An 18,608-nucleotide genomic window follows, 5' to 3' on the forward strand; every position below is an offset into this window, starting at 1 on the left:
TTTTAAAGTATGTACTCTTCAATATACATATAAATTCCCATTAAACAGAAGTTTGTCTCACAAGCAGTCATCTCCTTCTCTTCACCCTGAATAACAGAAGTGCATAAACAATCTGCCAGGTCCTCAGTTTCCATTAATAAATAAAGATTACCATCATCCTCATCCTAATTGAGCCTACACCAACTGTTCCCCCCCATCCAATCTAAGAGGTCAATGGAAAAAGTCAAGTACCAAAATACCAATATTTTCTCATAATCCCTTATACCTGTATGTGGTGCAACTGGTAGGTAATAGGGATTATGAGCTTGCAGTATCATTTGATAGTGATTTGGTTGATGCCTAGCAACCAGCCATCACCTTTATAAGCCTCTGCTTTCAGGAGAGCTCAAAAACTGAGGATATACTTGACCGAACTCCAGAGAGTACAACCCAGCCACCAATAATCATGCTGACAGACCCAGTGCTTTGAAAGAAGATAGCCCACTACTGATAAGATTAGTCTGATCAAGATGCAAATAGTCAAAGAAGTTTGATACTGGAGAAATTAGAAATGACTAGTGATTACCTCCCTGTTAACCAGTTCACCAGAAAGTAGAGAGTAGGCAGTAGTTTGTCAAGATGTCAGAGAGGATTCAAATAGGAATTGCGCACAAAATCTAGTTCTCAGAGTCCCAAATACAGACCTATAGACCAAACATTGATTCCCTCCTTTGAATCCCTGCCATACTGCTAATATCAATCCATCAAACGAAGAGGAAAAGGGATCACAGCCAGCAGCTACTGAATCTGTCAGCAAGAATGGCCGCAAGCCACCATTATGTTCCTCTAGTCCTGAGGCCACCTGGCTCCTGAAAGCTGCTCTATCTTGCACCAACTGACAGAGGTTCTTAAGAATTATGGCAACTGTGGTGTTCAACCAGATTTCCCCTTTCCCCCCCCATGTCATACCCCTTTCTGTCCCTGCAGCCAGAAGGGGTTATGTAGGAGTTCTAAGCCCCTTAGGGGTTTTTCCCCTCCCCCTAAGGAAATCCCAAGCAGTGGGTAAACTACCTTCGGGGATACTTTGCATCACAGCCTCTGCACAATATCTAGTAGACTTTTACATATATATTGTTATATAGTCTTAAAACAGTTCAATATTTCTCCTTCACACAACTTTTTCCATTCAGAGCATTTCATTCTCAATATGATGGGAGAGAATCTCTGATTTTAGGATTTCATTTTAGTAGTGTCCAATATTTTAGCTCTTTTTAAAATTGTAAGTTTCCACATTAATGCCTACCTAGTACCGGACAACCTTTTTCAAACATAACTTACCAGATGAGATACCATTACTGCTCCATCACAGTTTGTGTTGGCAGGGTCATTTTCCCTACTTTCTATAATCTAAAAGAAGAAAGCCTCATAAGATTATTGCACATCTTTTCAGTTAATAAATAACAAAAAAATTACTATACAGACACCCACCATTCTGAAAATGGTGTGAGAACGGCTGCTGTGTTCATTCATTTTTGTTTCTCCATAGTGTCGTTTTTCTGTCAAAATAAAGTATTTGTTATCCAAAATCCCATATGCTCCAGACAGTATTAAGATTGTAAGCAAAAGTAGCCTAACTGAGAAACTAAAATAATAGCTTTTATGAGATTCTAGTTTTATTAAATTTAGGAGAGCGGTCATATGTTTTAAAATTGCATCAACAATGGAGAGGCTAATCATCCTACTTTCTCCTTTCCTGAGCCATTCCATGACTTGCTCTGGATTAACAACCACCTCTTCGATCAGATCTTCCACGTAGATGTTTCTCTGCAAGAGAAACAGAATTAAAGACAAATTTCACCCAACTCTAAAATAAATGAGAAATAGATGTGTGTACTGTATTATGCACTGGTTTCAGTTGAATTTATTAATGAAAGCCACACAGCAGTCTGAAGAAAGACAAATTTGTCTGCCAAACACACAGGGAATAAAGTCAGAACACTGCCAGTGCAAATTTTTATGCTGATATATTTCAACTGTAATTTTAAGGAGACAATGTCAAACATTTGAGATCCAAAAATATGATTTATTTTTAAAATGTATATGATTTGTCAGGGAAAGGTCCTCTGGATTTTAGATCTTTCAAGGGAATGGGTACTTTTTAGAGGTTTGAGAAATAAAAATTGCAAAGGTACTATTCATGGAGGATCTACATTTTGTGCCCCACACAGATTAGCAGACTACTCCCATTCCACCAACTTTGCTAAAGCAGTTAATGTAACAAATGGTACTCATTAACAAGGAGAATGAGCAAAACTTTAGCATAGTGAAATTGAAGACAGCAATAGGATGTCTACATTAATGCTATTACTGCTCACGTTGTATTAGCCACAACTCTAATTTGATAGTTATGCGATGTATATGTAAAACTGGTGGATGGTGTATCCCTTTTGAATGTATTATCATAGTGAAGTGTGTTAAAGCAACTCTGAGGAAATGATGTAGGTTTTTTGTGCTGAATGCAGATGCATTTTTGCAACCTTAACAATAAATTAAGGTGTGAAGTTAGTCAGATTTTGTAGAAGGGTTTTAGACACTCAAAGCCCCCTCCCCCTCAAAAAAAGCTCCCACACTGCTCAAGATTATATGTTTTGTTTAAGAGACTAAATAAATTTTGATGCTTAGGAAAAGAGAAAATAAGACTGATTACAGCTTTGCAGTAGTTCTAGGCACAACATGAAGCTTGCTTACTTCTAACTTGCCCTCTTCAAAAGGGATTTTGTGTATTCATACTCATGGGATGTGCCAGCAAGTACAGATGGTGGAACCTTCTTCTAGCAGTACCATTTACCGCATTCACATACCCATCCTACTTTTCCCTCAGCCTTCCAAGGGTAAATATCAAAGGGGCATGGCCCTATATACCATCTCAGTTCCTTCCACCACCTCTTCAAAATCATGAGTTCAAAAGAACCTGAGGAAAAGGAGAAGGTGGGTGAGGCATGTGAATAGGCAGAATCCATCTTGGACTCTGCTATAAGTAAGTAACTTTAATTTCTTCTTTCAGAGTCTCCTGCATATTCCCCACTCATGGGTCAGATTGGCAAGCAATACCTCATCAGCTGAGGGTAGAACTCAGGGTCCTACCTGAATAAGGTAGGAAGTACTGCCCTATCAAACGGCATTTGTTCTGGACCCAAGATTCAAAAACATTGTGTTTTGTAAGTGTATATACACAGAGCTCAAAGTGGCAGTCCAACAGGTTGCTGTGAATGGAACATGTTTAAAGCATGCAATGGAGATAGACACAGTAGAAGATGACTTAATCATAGCAAGGACCAAAATGACATCTAGTTTATAACTTTCTTCTATACATTGTCTGCCTATCACTTCACATCCATTACCTTAGGTGGATTAAACAATCATAAAGGTGATCCTAAAAAAGAAGATGGGAGACCTGTGAAATTCCTTAGCCCTGTTTAGATAGTACACTAGGGTCCTCTTAGGGCTTCTCTGTAGGGAGCCTTAGTGTGCAGCTAGCAGGTGCTTAAATCTATAACACTCTAGCCTGCTGCACACTAACTAGACATAAAGACCCTGCTCTGTACACTACAAGTTCTATAGAGTGCGTTGACATACTGCTGTTACAGCAGAGCAAAGCACACCATATGACTTTTAGTGTCCAGGACCAGGGTCTTCATGGCCAGTTAGCGTGCAGCAGGCTAGAGTGCTGTCAATTTAGGCACCAGCTTGCCATAGACAGTCTCTATTTAAGCAAACCCTTAGTGTTGAGAGCGTTAACTTTCATTGACCCTTATTGATGTGTGGTCAAGGGAAGATAATGTGCAAAAAAAACAACAAAAACAAACAAACAAACAAAAAAAACCACCACACAACACACTGCCTACTACTACTACTGCTGCTTTGGGTAAGACTCTAGGGTTAGGGTGAAAAACTCCACTTTGTCTTTGTGAAATGCCCTAATGGCAGATTTGCGTTCAGTGTATGTGGCTCACTCCCTCCCTCCTCTGGTTGATGTTATGGCAATTAAGAAAGCAGTTTTAATTAGGGCCGTCAAGCAACTAAAAAAAAAAAAAAAAAAAAAAAAAATCGCGCTTAATTGCACTGTTAAGCAATAATAGAATACCATTTATTTAAATATTTGTGGATGTTTTCTACATTTTCAAATATATTGATTTCAATTACAACACAGAATATAAAGTGTACAGTGCTCACTTAATATTTATTTATTACAAATATTTGCACTGTAAAAAACAAAAGAAATAGTATTTCAATTTACCTAATACAAGTACTGTAGCGTAATCTCTTGGTCAGGAAAATTAAAACTTAGTTGTAGAATTAAGTACCAAAAAAATAACTGCACTCAAAAATAAAATATAAAAACGTTAGAGCCTACAAGTCCTATTTCTTGCTCAGCCAACCACTCAGACAAACAAGTTTGTTTACATTTGCAGGAGATAATGCTGCCTGTTTGTTTACAATGTCACCTGAAAGTGAGAACAGGTGTTCACATGGCACTGTTGTAGCCTGTGTTGTAAGATATTTACGTGCCAGGTGTGCTAAAAATTCATATATTCCTTCATGCTTCAACTACCATTCCAGAGGACATGCGGCCATGCTGATGATGAGTTCTACTCGATAACAATCCAAAGAAGTATGGACAGACAGTATGGATAGAGTCATATTCATCATCATGAGTCAGATGCCACCAGCGGAAGGTTGTTTTTCTTTTTTTGGTGGTTCGGATTCTGTAGTTTCCAGATCGGAGTTGCTCTTTTAAGATTTCTGAAAGCATGTTTCATATTTCAGCCCTCTCAGATTTTAGAAGGTACTTCAGATTCTTAAACCTTGGGCCATGTGCTGTTGCTATCTTTAGAAATCTCACATTGGTACCTTTGCATTTTGTCAAATCTGCAGTGAAAGTATTCTTAAAATGAACAATGTGTGCTAGGTCATCATCCGAGACTGATGTAACATGAAATATATGGCAGAATGTGGGTAAAAAACACAGAGCAGGAGACATTTAACTTGGAGGGTGGGAGGGGAAATTTTTTTTTCACAAATGTATTTAATGCATTATTTTATTAATGAGTATTATAAGTATGGAAGCATGTCCTAGCATATGAATGTTTAGCATATCTGGCACATAAATACCTTACAATGCTGGCTACAAAAGTGCCATGGGAACGCCTGTTCTCACTTTCAGGTGACATTATAAGTAAGAAGCAGGCAGCATTATCTCCCGTAAGATAACTTATTTGTCTTAGCGGGTGGCTGAACAATAAGTAGGACTGAGTGGACTTGTAGGCTCTAAAGTTTTACACTTTGTTTTGTTTTTGAGTGCAGTTATGTAACAACAACAAAAATCTGCATTTGTAAATTATACTTTCACAATAAAGAGATTGCACTACAGTACTTATATGTGGTGAATTGAAAAATACTTTGTCTATCATTTTTAAAGTGCAAATATTTGTAATAAAAAATATAAAGTGAGCACTGTACACTTTGTATTCTGTGTTGTAATTGAAGTCAATATATTTTTGAATGTTTTTCTACATTTTCAAATATTGAAATTTCAATTGTTATTCTATTATTGTTTAACAGTGTAATTAAAACTGCAATTAATTGACAGCCCTAATTTTAATAGATAAATGGAATAGTAAACAGTCAGCCATAGGTTGAAATGGAGGCTTCATGAGCTAAATTAGAACTGAATTCCATCTATAATCTAGTGCTGTTGAACCTGATGGTGCATAAGGAGGTCTCTGTACAAAAATGAGAGAGCTCATTCAAGCTTTTCTACTTCTTGGGAGTAGAGAAGGGTAATTTGCAGCAGCTTTCCTCTTTAGCTAGAGAATCATTTTTCCTGTACGTGACCTGACTGCAAATCTGCACAGCAAACTTTCGCTATGAGGGTAATGATGCTGGGGGAAAAGAAACAAACACAAGACGCCCCACACAACTGTAGCCACACCCAGTGCCCCCCCCCCCCCCCCCCTGACCCCCAACCCCCGCCCCCTGGCCCCCCCCCCCCCCCCCCAACTCCTACTCCCCCGCAGCACCCAACCCCCACCCACTGAGTCCTCCTCCAGCCTCCCCCCCTCCCCTCACCTGAATCCCCTGAAGAGTCCCATTGCCACCCACACCCAGATTGCCGGTACAGAAATCTCTCATCCCACACCTGGATCCTCCCCACATTAAGTCCCTCCACACTTGGATCCTGCTCACTAACACCTGGTGCAGAGGGACAGGGCCCCGGGGCAGGCCCAGCCCTCGCACTGTGTCAGAGTCAGGTGCATCCTCACTGCCAAGTCGCTGTACCAGGGAAGTGGGGGCTTCAGGGTGCTCTCCAACCTCAATGAAGCCAGTGGCCTGTGCTCCCCATTGCCATGCTGGAGCCACATTTATTTACTGACAAATAAAATTTGCAGAATTTTAAAATGGTGTGCAGAATTTAATTTTTTGGTGCAGAATTCCCTCAGGAGTATTTAAAACCAGGTCTCTTCACCTTTGGATTGGCCATTAAACTGGAAGCCAGAATGAAGACTAACTTCTCAAGTATCTCTTAAAAAGGCACTAAGATTATTTAGAGGGTTCCAGATCCAGAGAGGTTCACATGTATCTGCTGTGATAGGAGGAAGGAAGGAACTGTTGGAAGGAAATGAGGCAGCAGATGATGTCACACCTCCCTTAACACTCACGCATAAAATGTTCAGGGAGGCTCAGGGATGGAGTATAAGTGGCCTGTGAGCGCTCTAACAGGCATTGTTAGAAGGTTCCACCATCTGAGTTGCACTGGCCAGTGGAACCCAAATGAGAATATCCACAGGAACCTCAAAGAACTATCCCTCTGCTAGGGCACCTAAATCCAGCCCTGCAGCATCCTTCTAGTCTAATCTAGCTCAGTCAAGATTACACAATCTGGCAAGCTTTCAGCCATGGACTCCATTTAGATCAGCATCTCATGATTTGAATCCATGCCCACAGAAGTGGTTTGTTGCATCAATTTGTAAACAAATTCAACAGTAAGACCAAATAAAGTATCTTATGTCACCTTGATTTACTTACATTAACATCCTCTCGAATTCCTAGAGGTTTGTTTTTCCTGCTGTCGCAGAGTAAGTCTGTTATGGTTTCATTGTATATTTCCATATAGGAAACTCTCAACAGAAACTCCCTATCTGGATTCTAAAGATTAAAGAGAAGTGTCATCAGATCAGAAGTTGGAGGGGAGAACAAAAAAGTGCTTTAATGAAAGGATGCTCAGCTTTTTCCATAGTCTTGGACTACATCTTTACATAACTTTCCTCTTTGCAAATGCACACCAGCTCCCTTCTGGAACATAGTCCCATAATTACTTGCAAGGAAAAGTAGTTAGAGAAATGTATAGTTTTACCTATCTTTAATGCAATGGGTATTTCACCCCTTTTTGAAAAAAAGATCTGGTACTCTATTTTTGCCTTTCATTATCTGTAAGATGGGAATAATGATACTAGCCTTCTTTGTAAAGTGCTTAGAGACCTACTGATGAAAAACACTATTTAAGAGCTGGGTATTAGTTCTCCCCTCTGCACATGTTTCCCTGCTGCTAGACTACCTTCTCCTGCTCTTTCTTCTAAACCTAATCCCCTGTTGAGTGGCTCTCTTCTCCACATCTACTTCCCTGTTATTTGATTGCCTTCTCTCCAGCCATCTGGTCCTCTTCTTCCTCTGTTTGACTGAATGTACTTTCCAGCAGCCATCTTCCCTTTTCCCGTCCAGACATTCATCTCCAGCTGATGGCTAACAGCTTAAGTCCCACTGGTGCCTCTGGTACCCATGACCAGTTTTATCTTTTCCAGGCCCTAAGGCTCTTTGCAATGAGAGAGGAAGTAGCATCCTGTACCATGTAACCTACTAGCTTTTCAGACCACAAGCAAGCATCATGTTTTGGGAACTAATTTTTTAGTTTATATCTTCCTCTAACTTCTCATAATGTGGGTGCTCTTATGCTGTCAAATTCATAGACTAAAATTTATTAATGCCCCCTCCCACAATCCATAAATGGCACTGGGAATATCTTGCATTACACTGAGGCCCAATTCATACAGCTTGTTGTGCCCAGGCTTACTGACTTCAATGGGGCTCCACACAGGTGCAGTTGTCGGCCTGCAGGCTTTAGGTCTGGATGCACATGCCTATGAAGCAAACAGTACTGCTTCTTGAGTGCAAGGAGGGCTGCCAGTGTTGCACATCTGAGTTAGAGATAACCATGGCCATCCCTCATGAGCTTGAGGGCATGAAACATACATGGCACTTTTAAGCGGTGTGGTAAGTTTTTTTTTTTTTTCTTGGCATGCTTTTCCAATGCACGCCCACCCTAAGGTATTCTAATTGCTGCTGTACTGCACAGGAAGTACACCTCCAGCTTTCACTATTTAATCATTGCACCTCCTCACAAACCCTCTCTCCAACACACTTGTGGCCTGTATTCTGCAAGTCAGACCAGACGACACTAATGACTTCAAATCTATGAGTCTCTGAACTTCTTATGCAAAGCTCCGTAGTTTGTGATTCCGCTAAGTATTTCTTCCACTGTTCATTTTTCATCTTTTAGAAAAAAGTTTCTTTAGAGAGGTGTGTTTAGAGTGTACTAATCCAATGCATATGAGACCCAGTCTTCGTAACAACCAGATACTGAACTTGATATTTTATCTAAGGTTTTAATCAAGGTTCAATGGGAAATAGATATTGAAATAGAGAGCTGGCTTAGGGATCTGCATGGATCACATCCCTGCTACTAGTGCCAGGGGAGGGCTTTCCCAAATTTCATGCAAGGATATGTATCACAGCAAAGTACTGTCACACATGCCATCACATGTAACTTGTTTCCGTTTGAAGTCCCCTGTTACCAAGTCCCCTTCCTAATATTTTTGTATAGGATCCAAGTGACAATAATTTAGCTGTATTACTTACTGCACAAATAATTTTGAAGACATCCTGAACTGCTTTAGGTATAATGCCCATAGACTTGTCATTCCCCATCATTGTATATGTTTTTCCTGAGGCAGTCTGCCCATAGGCAAAAACAGTGCCTAAAAAGAGGAACAAATATTAACTGACCACTACCCAAAACATTCTACAAATATAAGTGTAAAAACCAATATGAAACTTACCATTATATCCTTGGACAGCAGACTTTATAATTGGAACAGCTACACGTTCATATACTTGTTGGGTGCTGTCATTCGAATGAAAGACGCAATCTTAAAAAGAAATTTCTTTTTAAAAGCTGCACAATGACTTGATAAAAAGTGAACTTTCCTCACACTCAATTTTGGCAGCTTTTCATCCAATAGGACTGAGACCTTGATGCCCCAAAACCAACTCTTTTGCAGGATGATGCCAAAATATTTTATGCAAGATTAACTGATTGCCTAAAACCAAACTGAAGCAAAAGAGAATATAACAATGTAATAGGTAAAGTGCAGGAAACTTGGATATAGAGTTGAAAATATGCTATAAACAGTTAAATAGTATAACCATGAGAATTACTAGGTTATCTATGGGAGGTACCGCTCATAAGGTTTTATGAGAATATGGCATAACTGGAATATGTTTTGTGCTGCCTGTGCCATGTAACAGATCTTTGTAAAGGTTATGGTCTACCGTATCTATTCATCCTATTTGTACATACAAAATGATATATACTTGAGGTTAAGAATATTGGCTGTATACTTGCTTGATTTCTAAGTAAGCTCTGTGAGGCATTTGGTCAGTTTCTTTAGGAAGGAATTTGCAAGGTTAAGTACCTAATCAGGAAGCACTTGGGGAACAATGCATCTTGGAATGCTCCAATCCACATAAGAAGTCTTCCTGGAGACATACAAGATACCATGTGGACAATGGTTTCTGCCTGTAAAGACTAAGGCCTTGTCTACACTACGAGAGTAGTTCGATTTTACTTAAATCGAATATTTGGAATCGATATTGCAAAGTCGAACGTGTGTGTCCACACTAAGGACAGTAATTCGACTTTGTGAGTCCACACTAACGGGGAAAGCGTCGACATTGGAAGCGGTGCACTGAGGGCAGCTATCCCACAGTTCCCGGAGTCCCCGCCGCCCATTGGAATTCTGGGTGGAGCCGCAAATGCCTTCTGGGTAAAAAAAAAAGGGGCCAGGGTGCTTTTGGGTAACTGTCGTCATCCGTCCATCACTCCCGCCCTCCCTCCCTCCCTGAAAGCGCCGGCGGGAAATCATTTCGCGCACTTTTCAAGTCATTGACAGCGCGGACGCCACAGCACTGTGAGCATGGAGCCCACTGCAACCATCGCTGCAGTTGTGGCCGCTCTCAACGCCTCGCAGCTTATCATACAGGTTGCCCTGAGGCAGATGCAGAAAAGTCAGGCGAGGAGGCTACGTCAACGCGGTGATGGCCTGAAGTCTGAGAGTAGCACAGACCTCTCAGAAAGCAGGGGACCCAGCGCCGAGGACATCACGGTGGCAATGGGTCATGTTGATGCTGTGAAACGGCGATTCTGGGCACGGGAAACAAGCACTGAGTGGTGGGACCGCATAGTGCTGCAGGTCTGGGATGAATCACAGTGGCTGCGAAACTTCCGCATGCGGAAGGGAACTTTCCTTGAACTTTGTGAGTTGCTGTCCCCTGCCCTGAAGCGCAATGACACCCGGATGCGACCAGCCCTGACTGTCCAGAAGCGAGTGGCCATAGCCCTCTGGAAGCTTGCAACGCCTGACAGCTACCGGTCAGTCGCGAGCCAGTTTGGGGTGGGCAAATCTACCGTGGGGGTTGTTGTGATGCAAGTAGCCAAGGCAATCGTTGATGTACTGCTGCCAAAGGTAGTGACCCTGGGAAACTTGGAGGCGATCATAGATGGCTTCGCAGCGATGGGATTCCCAAACTGCGGTGGGGCCATAGATGGAACTCACATCCCTATCCTGGCACCGGACCACCAGGCCAGCCAGTACATTAACAGAAAGGGCTACTTTTCCATGGTGCTGCAAGCACTGGTGGACCACAGGGGACGTTTTACCAACATCTACGTGGGATGGCCGGGCAAGGTTCATGACGCTCGTGTTTTCAGGAACTCTGGTCTGTTTAGACGGCTGCAGCAAGGTATTTACTTCCCGGACCACAAAATAACTGTTGGGGATGTGGAGATGCCTATAGTCATCCTCGGGGACCCAGCCTACCCGCTAATGCCCTGGCTCATGAAGCCCTATACAGGTGCCCTGGACACTGAAAAAGAACTCTTCAACTACCGGCTGAGCAGGTGCAGAATGGTGGTGGAGTGTGCTTTTGGCCATCTCAAGGGGAGATGGAGAAGCTTACTGACTCGCTGTGATCTCAGTGAAACCAATATCCCCATTGTTATAGCAGCTTGCTGTGTGCTCCACAATCTCTGTGAGAGCAAGGGGGAGACCTTTATGGCGGGGTGGGAGGTTGAGGAAATTAGCCTGGCTGCTGATTACTCACAGCCAGACAGCCGGGCGATTAGAAGAGACCAGCGGGAAGCGCTGTGCATCCGGGAGGCTTTGAAAGCAAAGTTCCTGAGTGAGCAGGGTAACCTGTGACTTTCTAATTTTGTGTACAGAGAAGCCTTCACCCCACTTCCAACACACGTTTCAAAATAAAAATAGTTCTACTTTGTTAAAGCACACAGTTTTCTTTAATACTGTTTTCGCGGGAATTTTTTAAAACTGGGACGCAGACTGTGGTGCGGAGCGGGTGTAGTGTAGTCGCGCGAATGCAGCTTCTAAACTCAAGGACTGACAGGCTCCGCTGCGGTGGGATGGTTCTTTCAACGGAGCCTGTCACCCCTCCTGATACGGACTGTGTGTATGGGGGGTCTATGTGAGTTTGTGGCAGGGGTGGGACGGTTACAGATCCCCTGCTGTGTGGCTCTGTGATCCTGCCTAAGGACCGCCGCTTAAGATCTCTAACTGCCCTCCCCTGACACAAAGTCACAGAGCAACCCACCCCCCACCACATAACATGAAAAGAACCTCCCAGACTAACCAGGGTAAGTAGTCACTGCATCACTGCACTATGTATGTGCCCTGCTGCTGTGCCTGCCCCCTACTATGTACCCTGCCAAAGGTGACTGTCCTGTCCAATTACCAACCCCCTTTCCCCCCCCTCCTCCAAAAGAACATGATGGAAACAGTAGTTAACAGAAACATATTTTTTATTATCAACTACACATGGGACTGGGAAGTGAAACTTGGACGGGGGCTTGTGTCAGGCGGGAAGGAAAGAACTTGTCAAACTTTGGGGAATGAGAGCCTTCTGCTGCTCGAGCTCTCTGCAGGGGTGGAGTGAGAGTTAGCAGGGACTCTGCCGCCTCTCCTTCTGTGCACTTTGGGTGAAGGGAGTATGGGACTTGGTGGCGGGGGAGGGCGGTTAGAGATGGACTGCAGCGGGGCTCTGTCCTCCTGCCTCCGTTCCTGCAGAACATCCACAAGGCGCCGGAGCGTGTCCGTTTGCTCCCTCAGTAGTCCAAGCAGGGTTTGAGTCGCCTGCTGGTCTTCCTGACGCCACCTCTCCTCCCGATCCATGTTGGCTTGGTGCATTTGGGACAAGTTCTCCCGCCACTGGGTCTGCTGTGCTGCCTGGGCTCGGGAGCAGGCTATAAGCTCTGAGAACATGTCCTCCCGTGTCCTCTTCTTCTTATGCCTAATCCTCCCTAGCCTCTGGGAGTGTGATGACAGGCTAGGTTGTGAGACAGTCGCAGATGGGGCTGTGGGAATGGGAAAAAGGGAGTGAATTCCTCAGAAAGATAAATGTAGTTGTGAACAAAGAACATAGTCTTTCTCTGTGAACAGGACCATGCACAGCACCTATCACATGCGCACTCAGCACAAGGTCGAATTCTCGGCCTTCGCATTCAGTGTCTGGGGTTTTGCAGAGCACTTTTGAGAACCCTGTCAGGACAACGGAATTGCTCTTGCACGCAGACATGGTAAGCCGTAGATTCGTGGCAGCTTAAAACTTTAATATTAGCAATGGCCTCATTTCACATTGAAATCAATGTCGGTCCCTGCTGCCAGCAATCCGGCAAGCAGGAAGTCTGCTCCTGTCCCACACCCTCGCGGCTGTCCCCGGGAACGATCCCTTTCGGCTGACCCTCTCCCGCCTCCACCGCGTGGCTGCAAACCAGCGGTTACAGTTCTGTAAAGGAACGGTAAAGCAGTCCCAACACTAACATTCCCCTACCTCATTCAAAGCAGGTCATCATGAGCGACATCACCCTCATGAGGATCTCTGAGAGCGACAGACAGAGAATGCTCCGGGAAAGCCTTCAAAGACCAGGGCCGTATGCCGCCATGCTGTGCCAAGCAATGATTCCGGAGTACTTGCTAGTCTCGTGGCGCGGCAACGTGTCCTACTACGGAGGACCCAATAAGGCCGCTCTCCCCAAGAACCTAATGCAGCGGATTTCAAATTACCTGCAGGAGAGCTTCCTTGAGATGTCCCAGGAGGATTTCTGCTCCATCCCCGGACATATAGACCGCATCTTACTGTAGCTGCAGTAGCAGGGACTAAACAGTAGAGCGGCTTGGGCAGGACAATCATGCAAAACCGGACATTGCTAGATTTTTTTCAAATAGTTGCACTGCCCATGACTGAACCGTTAAGTTAATCAAACTAATCATGAGAAACCCATTTTTTAAATTGTTAATAATCATGTTCTGTTACAAATAAATGTTTAGATGTTTACAACACTTACTGGATGATCCTTCACCAGATTCTGTGTCCGGGGTAACGGCTGGGGAGGGTTGGTAGGGGATCTCTGTAAGGGTGATGAAGAGATCCTGGCTGTCGGGGAAATCAGCGTTGTGAGCGCTGTCGACTGCCTCGTCCTCCTCATCTCCTTCCTCATCTTCCCCGTCCGCTAACATGTCCGAGGATCCGGCCGTGGACACTATCCCATCCTCAGAGTCCACAGTCAGTGGTGGGGTAGTGGTGGCGGCCGCACCGAGGATGGAATGCAGTGCCTCGTAGAAACGGGATGTCTGGGGATGGGATCCGGAGCGTCCGTTTGCCTCTTTGGTCTTCTGGTAGCCTTGTCTCAGCTCCTTGATTTTCACGCGGCACTGCGTTACATCCCGGCTGTATCCTCTCTCTGCCATGTCTTTAGAGATCTTCTCATAGATCTTTGCATTCCGTCTTTTGGATCGCAGCTCGGAAAGCACGGACTCATCGCCCCACACAGCGATGAGATCCAAGACTTCCCGATCAGTCCATGCTGGGGCCCTCTTTCTATTCTGAGATTGCACTGCCATCAGTGCTGGAGAGCTCTGCATCGTTGCCAGTGCTGCTGAGCTCGCCACGATGTCCAGACAGGAAATGAGATTCAAACTGGCCAGACAGGAAAAGGAATTCAAATTCAAATTTTCCCGGGGCTTTTCCTGTGTGGCAGTTCAGAACATCCGAGCTCTTACTGCTGTCCAGAGCGTCAACAGAGTGGTGCACTGTGGGATAGCTCCTGGAGCTATTAGCGTCGATTTCCATCCACACCTAGCCTAATTCGACATGGCCATGTCGAATTTAGCGCTACTCCCCTCGTCGGGGAGGAGTACAGAAGTCGAATTAAAGAGACCTCTATGTCGAACTAAATACCTTCGCGGTGTGGACGGGTGCAGGGTTAATTCGATGTAACGGCGCTAACTTCGACATAAACGCCTAGTGTAGACCAGGCCTGAGTCATGCATGGACATGTGACTTGCCCAGGTGACTCCAGAACTCCATCTGGGAGCTGAATTTGCATAGGAGTGAGGAGCAGGGGTCTCCACCCAAAGAGAAAGTCTATTTAAACCCAAGAGAGACCTCTCCATTTTGTCTTCAGCTGGCTAAAGGAGCCGCCTCTCCACCCCCTGGGATACTTGAAGGAAACTGGAACAAAGGACAGTAACTACAGGGGGTGTGAGTGATTGCTGGACCCAGGCTAAAAAGAGATTAGCCTGTAAAAGGAAGCATTCTGGAACCGGTGAGGATCTTATCTGTATTTAGTTTGATTGGACATAGATTTGTGCATTTTATTTTATTTTGCTTCGTGACTTACTTTGTTCTGTCTGTTCCTACTTGGAACCACTTAAATCCTACTTTCTGTATTTAATAAAATCACTTTTTACTTATTAATTAACTCAGAGTATGTATTAATACCTGGGGGAGCAAACAACTGTGCATCTCTCTAGCAGTGTTATAGAGGGCGAACAATTTATGACTTTACCCTGCATAAGCTTTATATAGGGTAAAATGGATTTATTTGGGTTTAGACCCCATTGAAAGTTGGGCATCTGAGTGCTAAAGACAAGCACACTTCTGTGAGCTGTTTTCAGGCAAACCTGCAGCTTTGGGGCAAGTAATTCAGACCCTGGGTCTTCATTGGAGCAGACTGGAGTGTCTGGCTCAGCAAGACAGGGTGCTGGAGTCCTGAGCTGGCAAGGAAAACAGGGATAGAAGTAGTCTTGGCACATTAGAGAGGTTTCTGTGATTCAACCCGTCACAATCTACTGTGATCTGAAGCAAGCAAGGAAGGAAGGGAAGTCATTTAAGTCAGACTTAAAGATCTGATACAGCTCTTGGTTATGCCAGACTTCCTTGGGCAAATCTTAGGGCACAGCCACACCACCTGCCTGAATGACATTAGCTAAGCTGACAGAAGCACTCTTGTCAGTATAGCCGCATCAACAGGAACAGCTATGTCAGCTCTAAGGGGTGCGATTCCTCCTAACACACATTGCTAGCAGACACAGATATGCTGGCAAGACTCTATAGAGTAGACCAGGCATTACTCTAGCCCATGCCACAGTTCTCCATCTCTAACATGGCAATTATACTTTCCAACACAGGGGTTTTACTATTCTCATAGAACAGAGCATCGTCAAGAAAAGTCACATCATAATGAACAGTAAATACAACACATGAGAGTCATTGGCCAGCAATCTTCCTCTATGGTTTGCTATCTTCAAGCAACCTTGAGAAGCATGCTATACTGCATATCCTGTCCAGTCAGTCACAGGAGTGTTGAGGACAAAATTAAATTAATGATTGTGAGGAGCTCAGATACTACAGTTGATGGGGGCCATATATGCGCCTAAATAGATAGATGTTCCTTAAGGTCTTACCATAGTTAAAAGTTCTTGTACCATCCACTTGTAAAATTGTACAATTTTCACTTTTCCAATGAAGCTGTACTTTATCTCCAGATGATTCATTTTCTCTAAAAAGGAAAAAGATGTTTTATTAATCTTATTAGAGATCAGAACAGAAATAATGTTAACTTCATTTTGTACATATATATTTTTCTTGTAAAGAAGATATTCCCTTAGTGCTAGGTAAGTAATATTCAGCTTAACTGAACAGATTTTCATCAATAGAAGATTAGAGGAATAAATCATTGCCACCTACCTACTTCATCCAATCAAGAACACACAAGTTCCACATTTGACTCATTGTGCATCTATGAGCCTGTTTTCCAGCACCCAAGCTTATACCATGAATAAGTTGCTGCAATTCAGACTCTTCTCTCAATAAATGAAACAAAAGACCAAACTCAGAGGTGAAGCAAAGTGAAGTTTATCCAATATCTACTAGCCCAAAAATCAGTCCACTAGCCAAAAATAGTTCCAACCATTTAAGGACTAAGACAGCCATGCTCTGTAATTCACCATGTCAACTTTCTATTTCATACCTTTGTTAGAAGTTTTATTATGCCTGCCATACTTTGGGTCTCATCTTCTTTATTCTACTTTACCCTCTTTTCATCTCTTCTTCCTGCTTTGCGGTCAGCGTCTGCTTCCTCATTTTCTCCTCTCCCTACCGACTCGGGCATCCTTTTCCAGCTTTATGGCACATTGCTTTCTTTGCCTCTTTACCTAGGTTTTGTCTCTCCCACTTCTCCTCCAAGCATCATAGTGAGTCTCCAAATCCTGCCTTATCTCATCATTTTCTTCCCCCAACACATAAGAGGCCCCAGATCTATTCACACCTCCTTTTTACAGAAGGCTTGAAGAGTATACCAGACTCTCAGTGAGCGAAACTAAAATGAGGGCTCCCTATTATCCGGGGCAATGCCCAAGTGAGGTGCCAATTAAACCAGCAGGCAAACTGCTAGGAAAGGTCTGGCTCGTAGCAGCTCAGCTGACAAGTCTTCCCCCCTTCTCGTTGCAAAAGCTACTCTTCAAAATGTGAGCCAGAGGTCAGCAAAGTGGCAGCGGCCTGAATCTGCCGAGAGGCCCGAACAGCAGACCCCGTCCCCAGCTGTCACTCCCCCCGGCCCCCTTCGTTTGCGGGAGCTTTTGCTCAACGCCACAGCGCGAACACCGGCTCTGCCACGGCACTGAGCTCTTGACACGGGCGCACGACCCCCCTGCCCCGATCCTGAGCGCAGCTTCTCCGCCGCTGCGGCGAGCGGAGGCTGGGGCCGGGAGGGCCCCGCTGGGGGCAGTCCTGGGCCGGGCCGGACACCCCTTCCCAGGGGATCGAAGGGCCCCAGAGGGGCGGGCGCCGGGCAGCTGCAGAGCGGGGCAAGGCGGGGTCCCGGGGCAGGACTGAGCCCGGGGGGACGGGGAAAGGGCTCCGGGTCCTCGCAGTCACCTGGCGATGAGCGGCCGCATCCGCACGCAGACCGTCACGGCTCCCTCCTCCGCCATGGCCCCGCTGTGCGTCACGCCGTGGAGAGCTGTTAGAACAAACTGCTGCCCTCCTAGGCCCCACAAGCCCAACCGTGCCCACCAGCTACCTCCTGCGTCTCCAACTGCCGCCAGGATTTGAATTCCTCTCGGGCTAGTTTCCTATTGGTCCTTCCCTGACAGGCACTTCCGGAATCCGGACTGTACCACTGTCAAGTGAGCTCACGGGGAGGCGGCTGGTACAAGCCCCGTTTAGACAGTCCCTTTGTGGGGTTTAAAGGGCAGGAACGTTCCATGGGGGTGAAACAGCGATGTTCTTACAGCCCAGGAAACGGCTGTAGCTCGAGAAACTCCAGTTTCTCAACGTGCAAAGCCGCATCCTTTCTCCCCACCCTCCCACAGCCGGGACTTACTGCACGCTGGGAATTGTACTCGGTGCCTGCATAGGGGTCTGCTCGCGGCGTGTGTTTTATGACGTTTCTCTGCATTTCACTGTTAGCTCAAGTTAGTGAAATAATAGTCTTGCCTAGACTTTGTTATCTCATGGACACCACACACCTGCAGCACTTCCATCTGCATGGGCACCAGCACAGGTTCGCCTGAGGTTATGGAAGATCTGCTCCCCAGAGCCAGATTAACCTTGTGTGGGCCCCTTCCCGGGGGCAGTGGAGCATGGTGCAGGGGGGTCAGTCCCTGGAGTGAGCGGCTGACCAGGGGCATAGCATAGTGCCCAGTGCCAGGGCACTATTTACAAACCGGCAGTAGCCAGACACACAGCGGCCTGCCCAGTCCTGTGCTGCCAGCATGCCCCTTCCCCTCGGGGGTGGGCCCATGCCACGCCACAGAGCCCTCCCTCCCCCACCCAACACTGGAACAGCCCTCCGATTCCCTATGGCCAGAGCTCTCCTGGACCCCCTATACCCTGCGCCCCTTCCCCCCGACCCTGCCACAAATACAGAGCGCCCTGCACAA

At 45.2% G+C, this 18,608-nt stretch overlaps 1 protein-coding gene across 1 annotated transcript in view; it reads right to left on the minus strand.

Moving 5' to 3' along the window:
- Nucleotides 1-17,758, minus strand: part of CENPE (centromere protein E) — an 89,688-nt gene extending 71,930 nt beyond the window's left edge. The window contains exons 1-8 of the mRNA XM_034772563.1: nucleotides 17,602-17,758; nucleotides 16,131-16,225; nucleotides 9,153-9,242; nucleotides 8,953-9,071; nucleotides 7,066-7,185; nucleotides 1,722-1,803; nucleotides 1,468-1,535; nucleotides 1,318-1,386 (exon numbers count right to left, since the gene is read on the minus strand). Coding sequence (XP_034628454.1) covers nucleotides 1,318-1,386; nucleotides 1,468-1,535; nucleotides 1,722-1,803; nucleotides 7,066-7,185; nucleotides 8,953-9,071; nucleotides 9,153-9,242; nucleotides 16,131-16,225; nucleotides 17,602-17,657 — 699 coding nt within the window. The 5' untranslated portion in view covers nucleotides 17,658-17,758. The remainder of the gene's footprint in view (nucleotides 1-1,317; nucleotides 1,387-1,467; nucleotides 1,536-1,721; nucleotides 1,804-7,065; nucleotides 7,186-8,952; nucleotides 9,072-9,152; nucleotides 9,243-16,130; nucleotides 16,226-17,601) is intronic.
- Between the last annotated feature and the right edge of the window lie 850 nt (nucleotides 17,759-18,608).

This window comes from Trachemys scripta, chromosome 5 (genome assembly GCF_013100865.1).
Source record: "Trachemys scripta elegans isolate TJP31775 chromosome 5, CAS_Tse_1.0, whole genome shotgun sequence".
NCBI classification, from domain to species: domain Eukaryota; kingdom Metazoa; phylum Chordata; order Testudines; family Emydidae; genus Trachemys; species Trachemys scripta.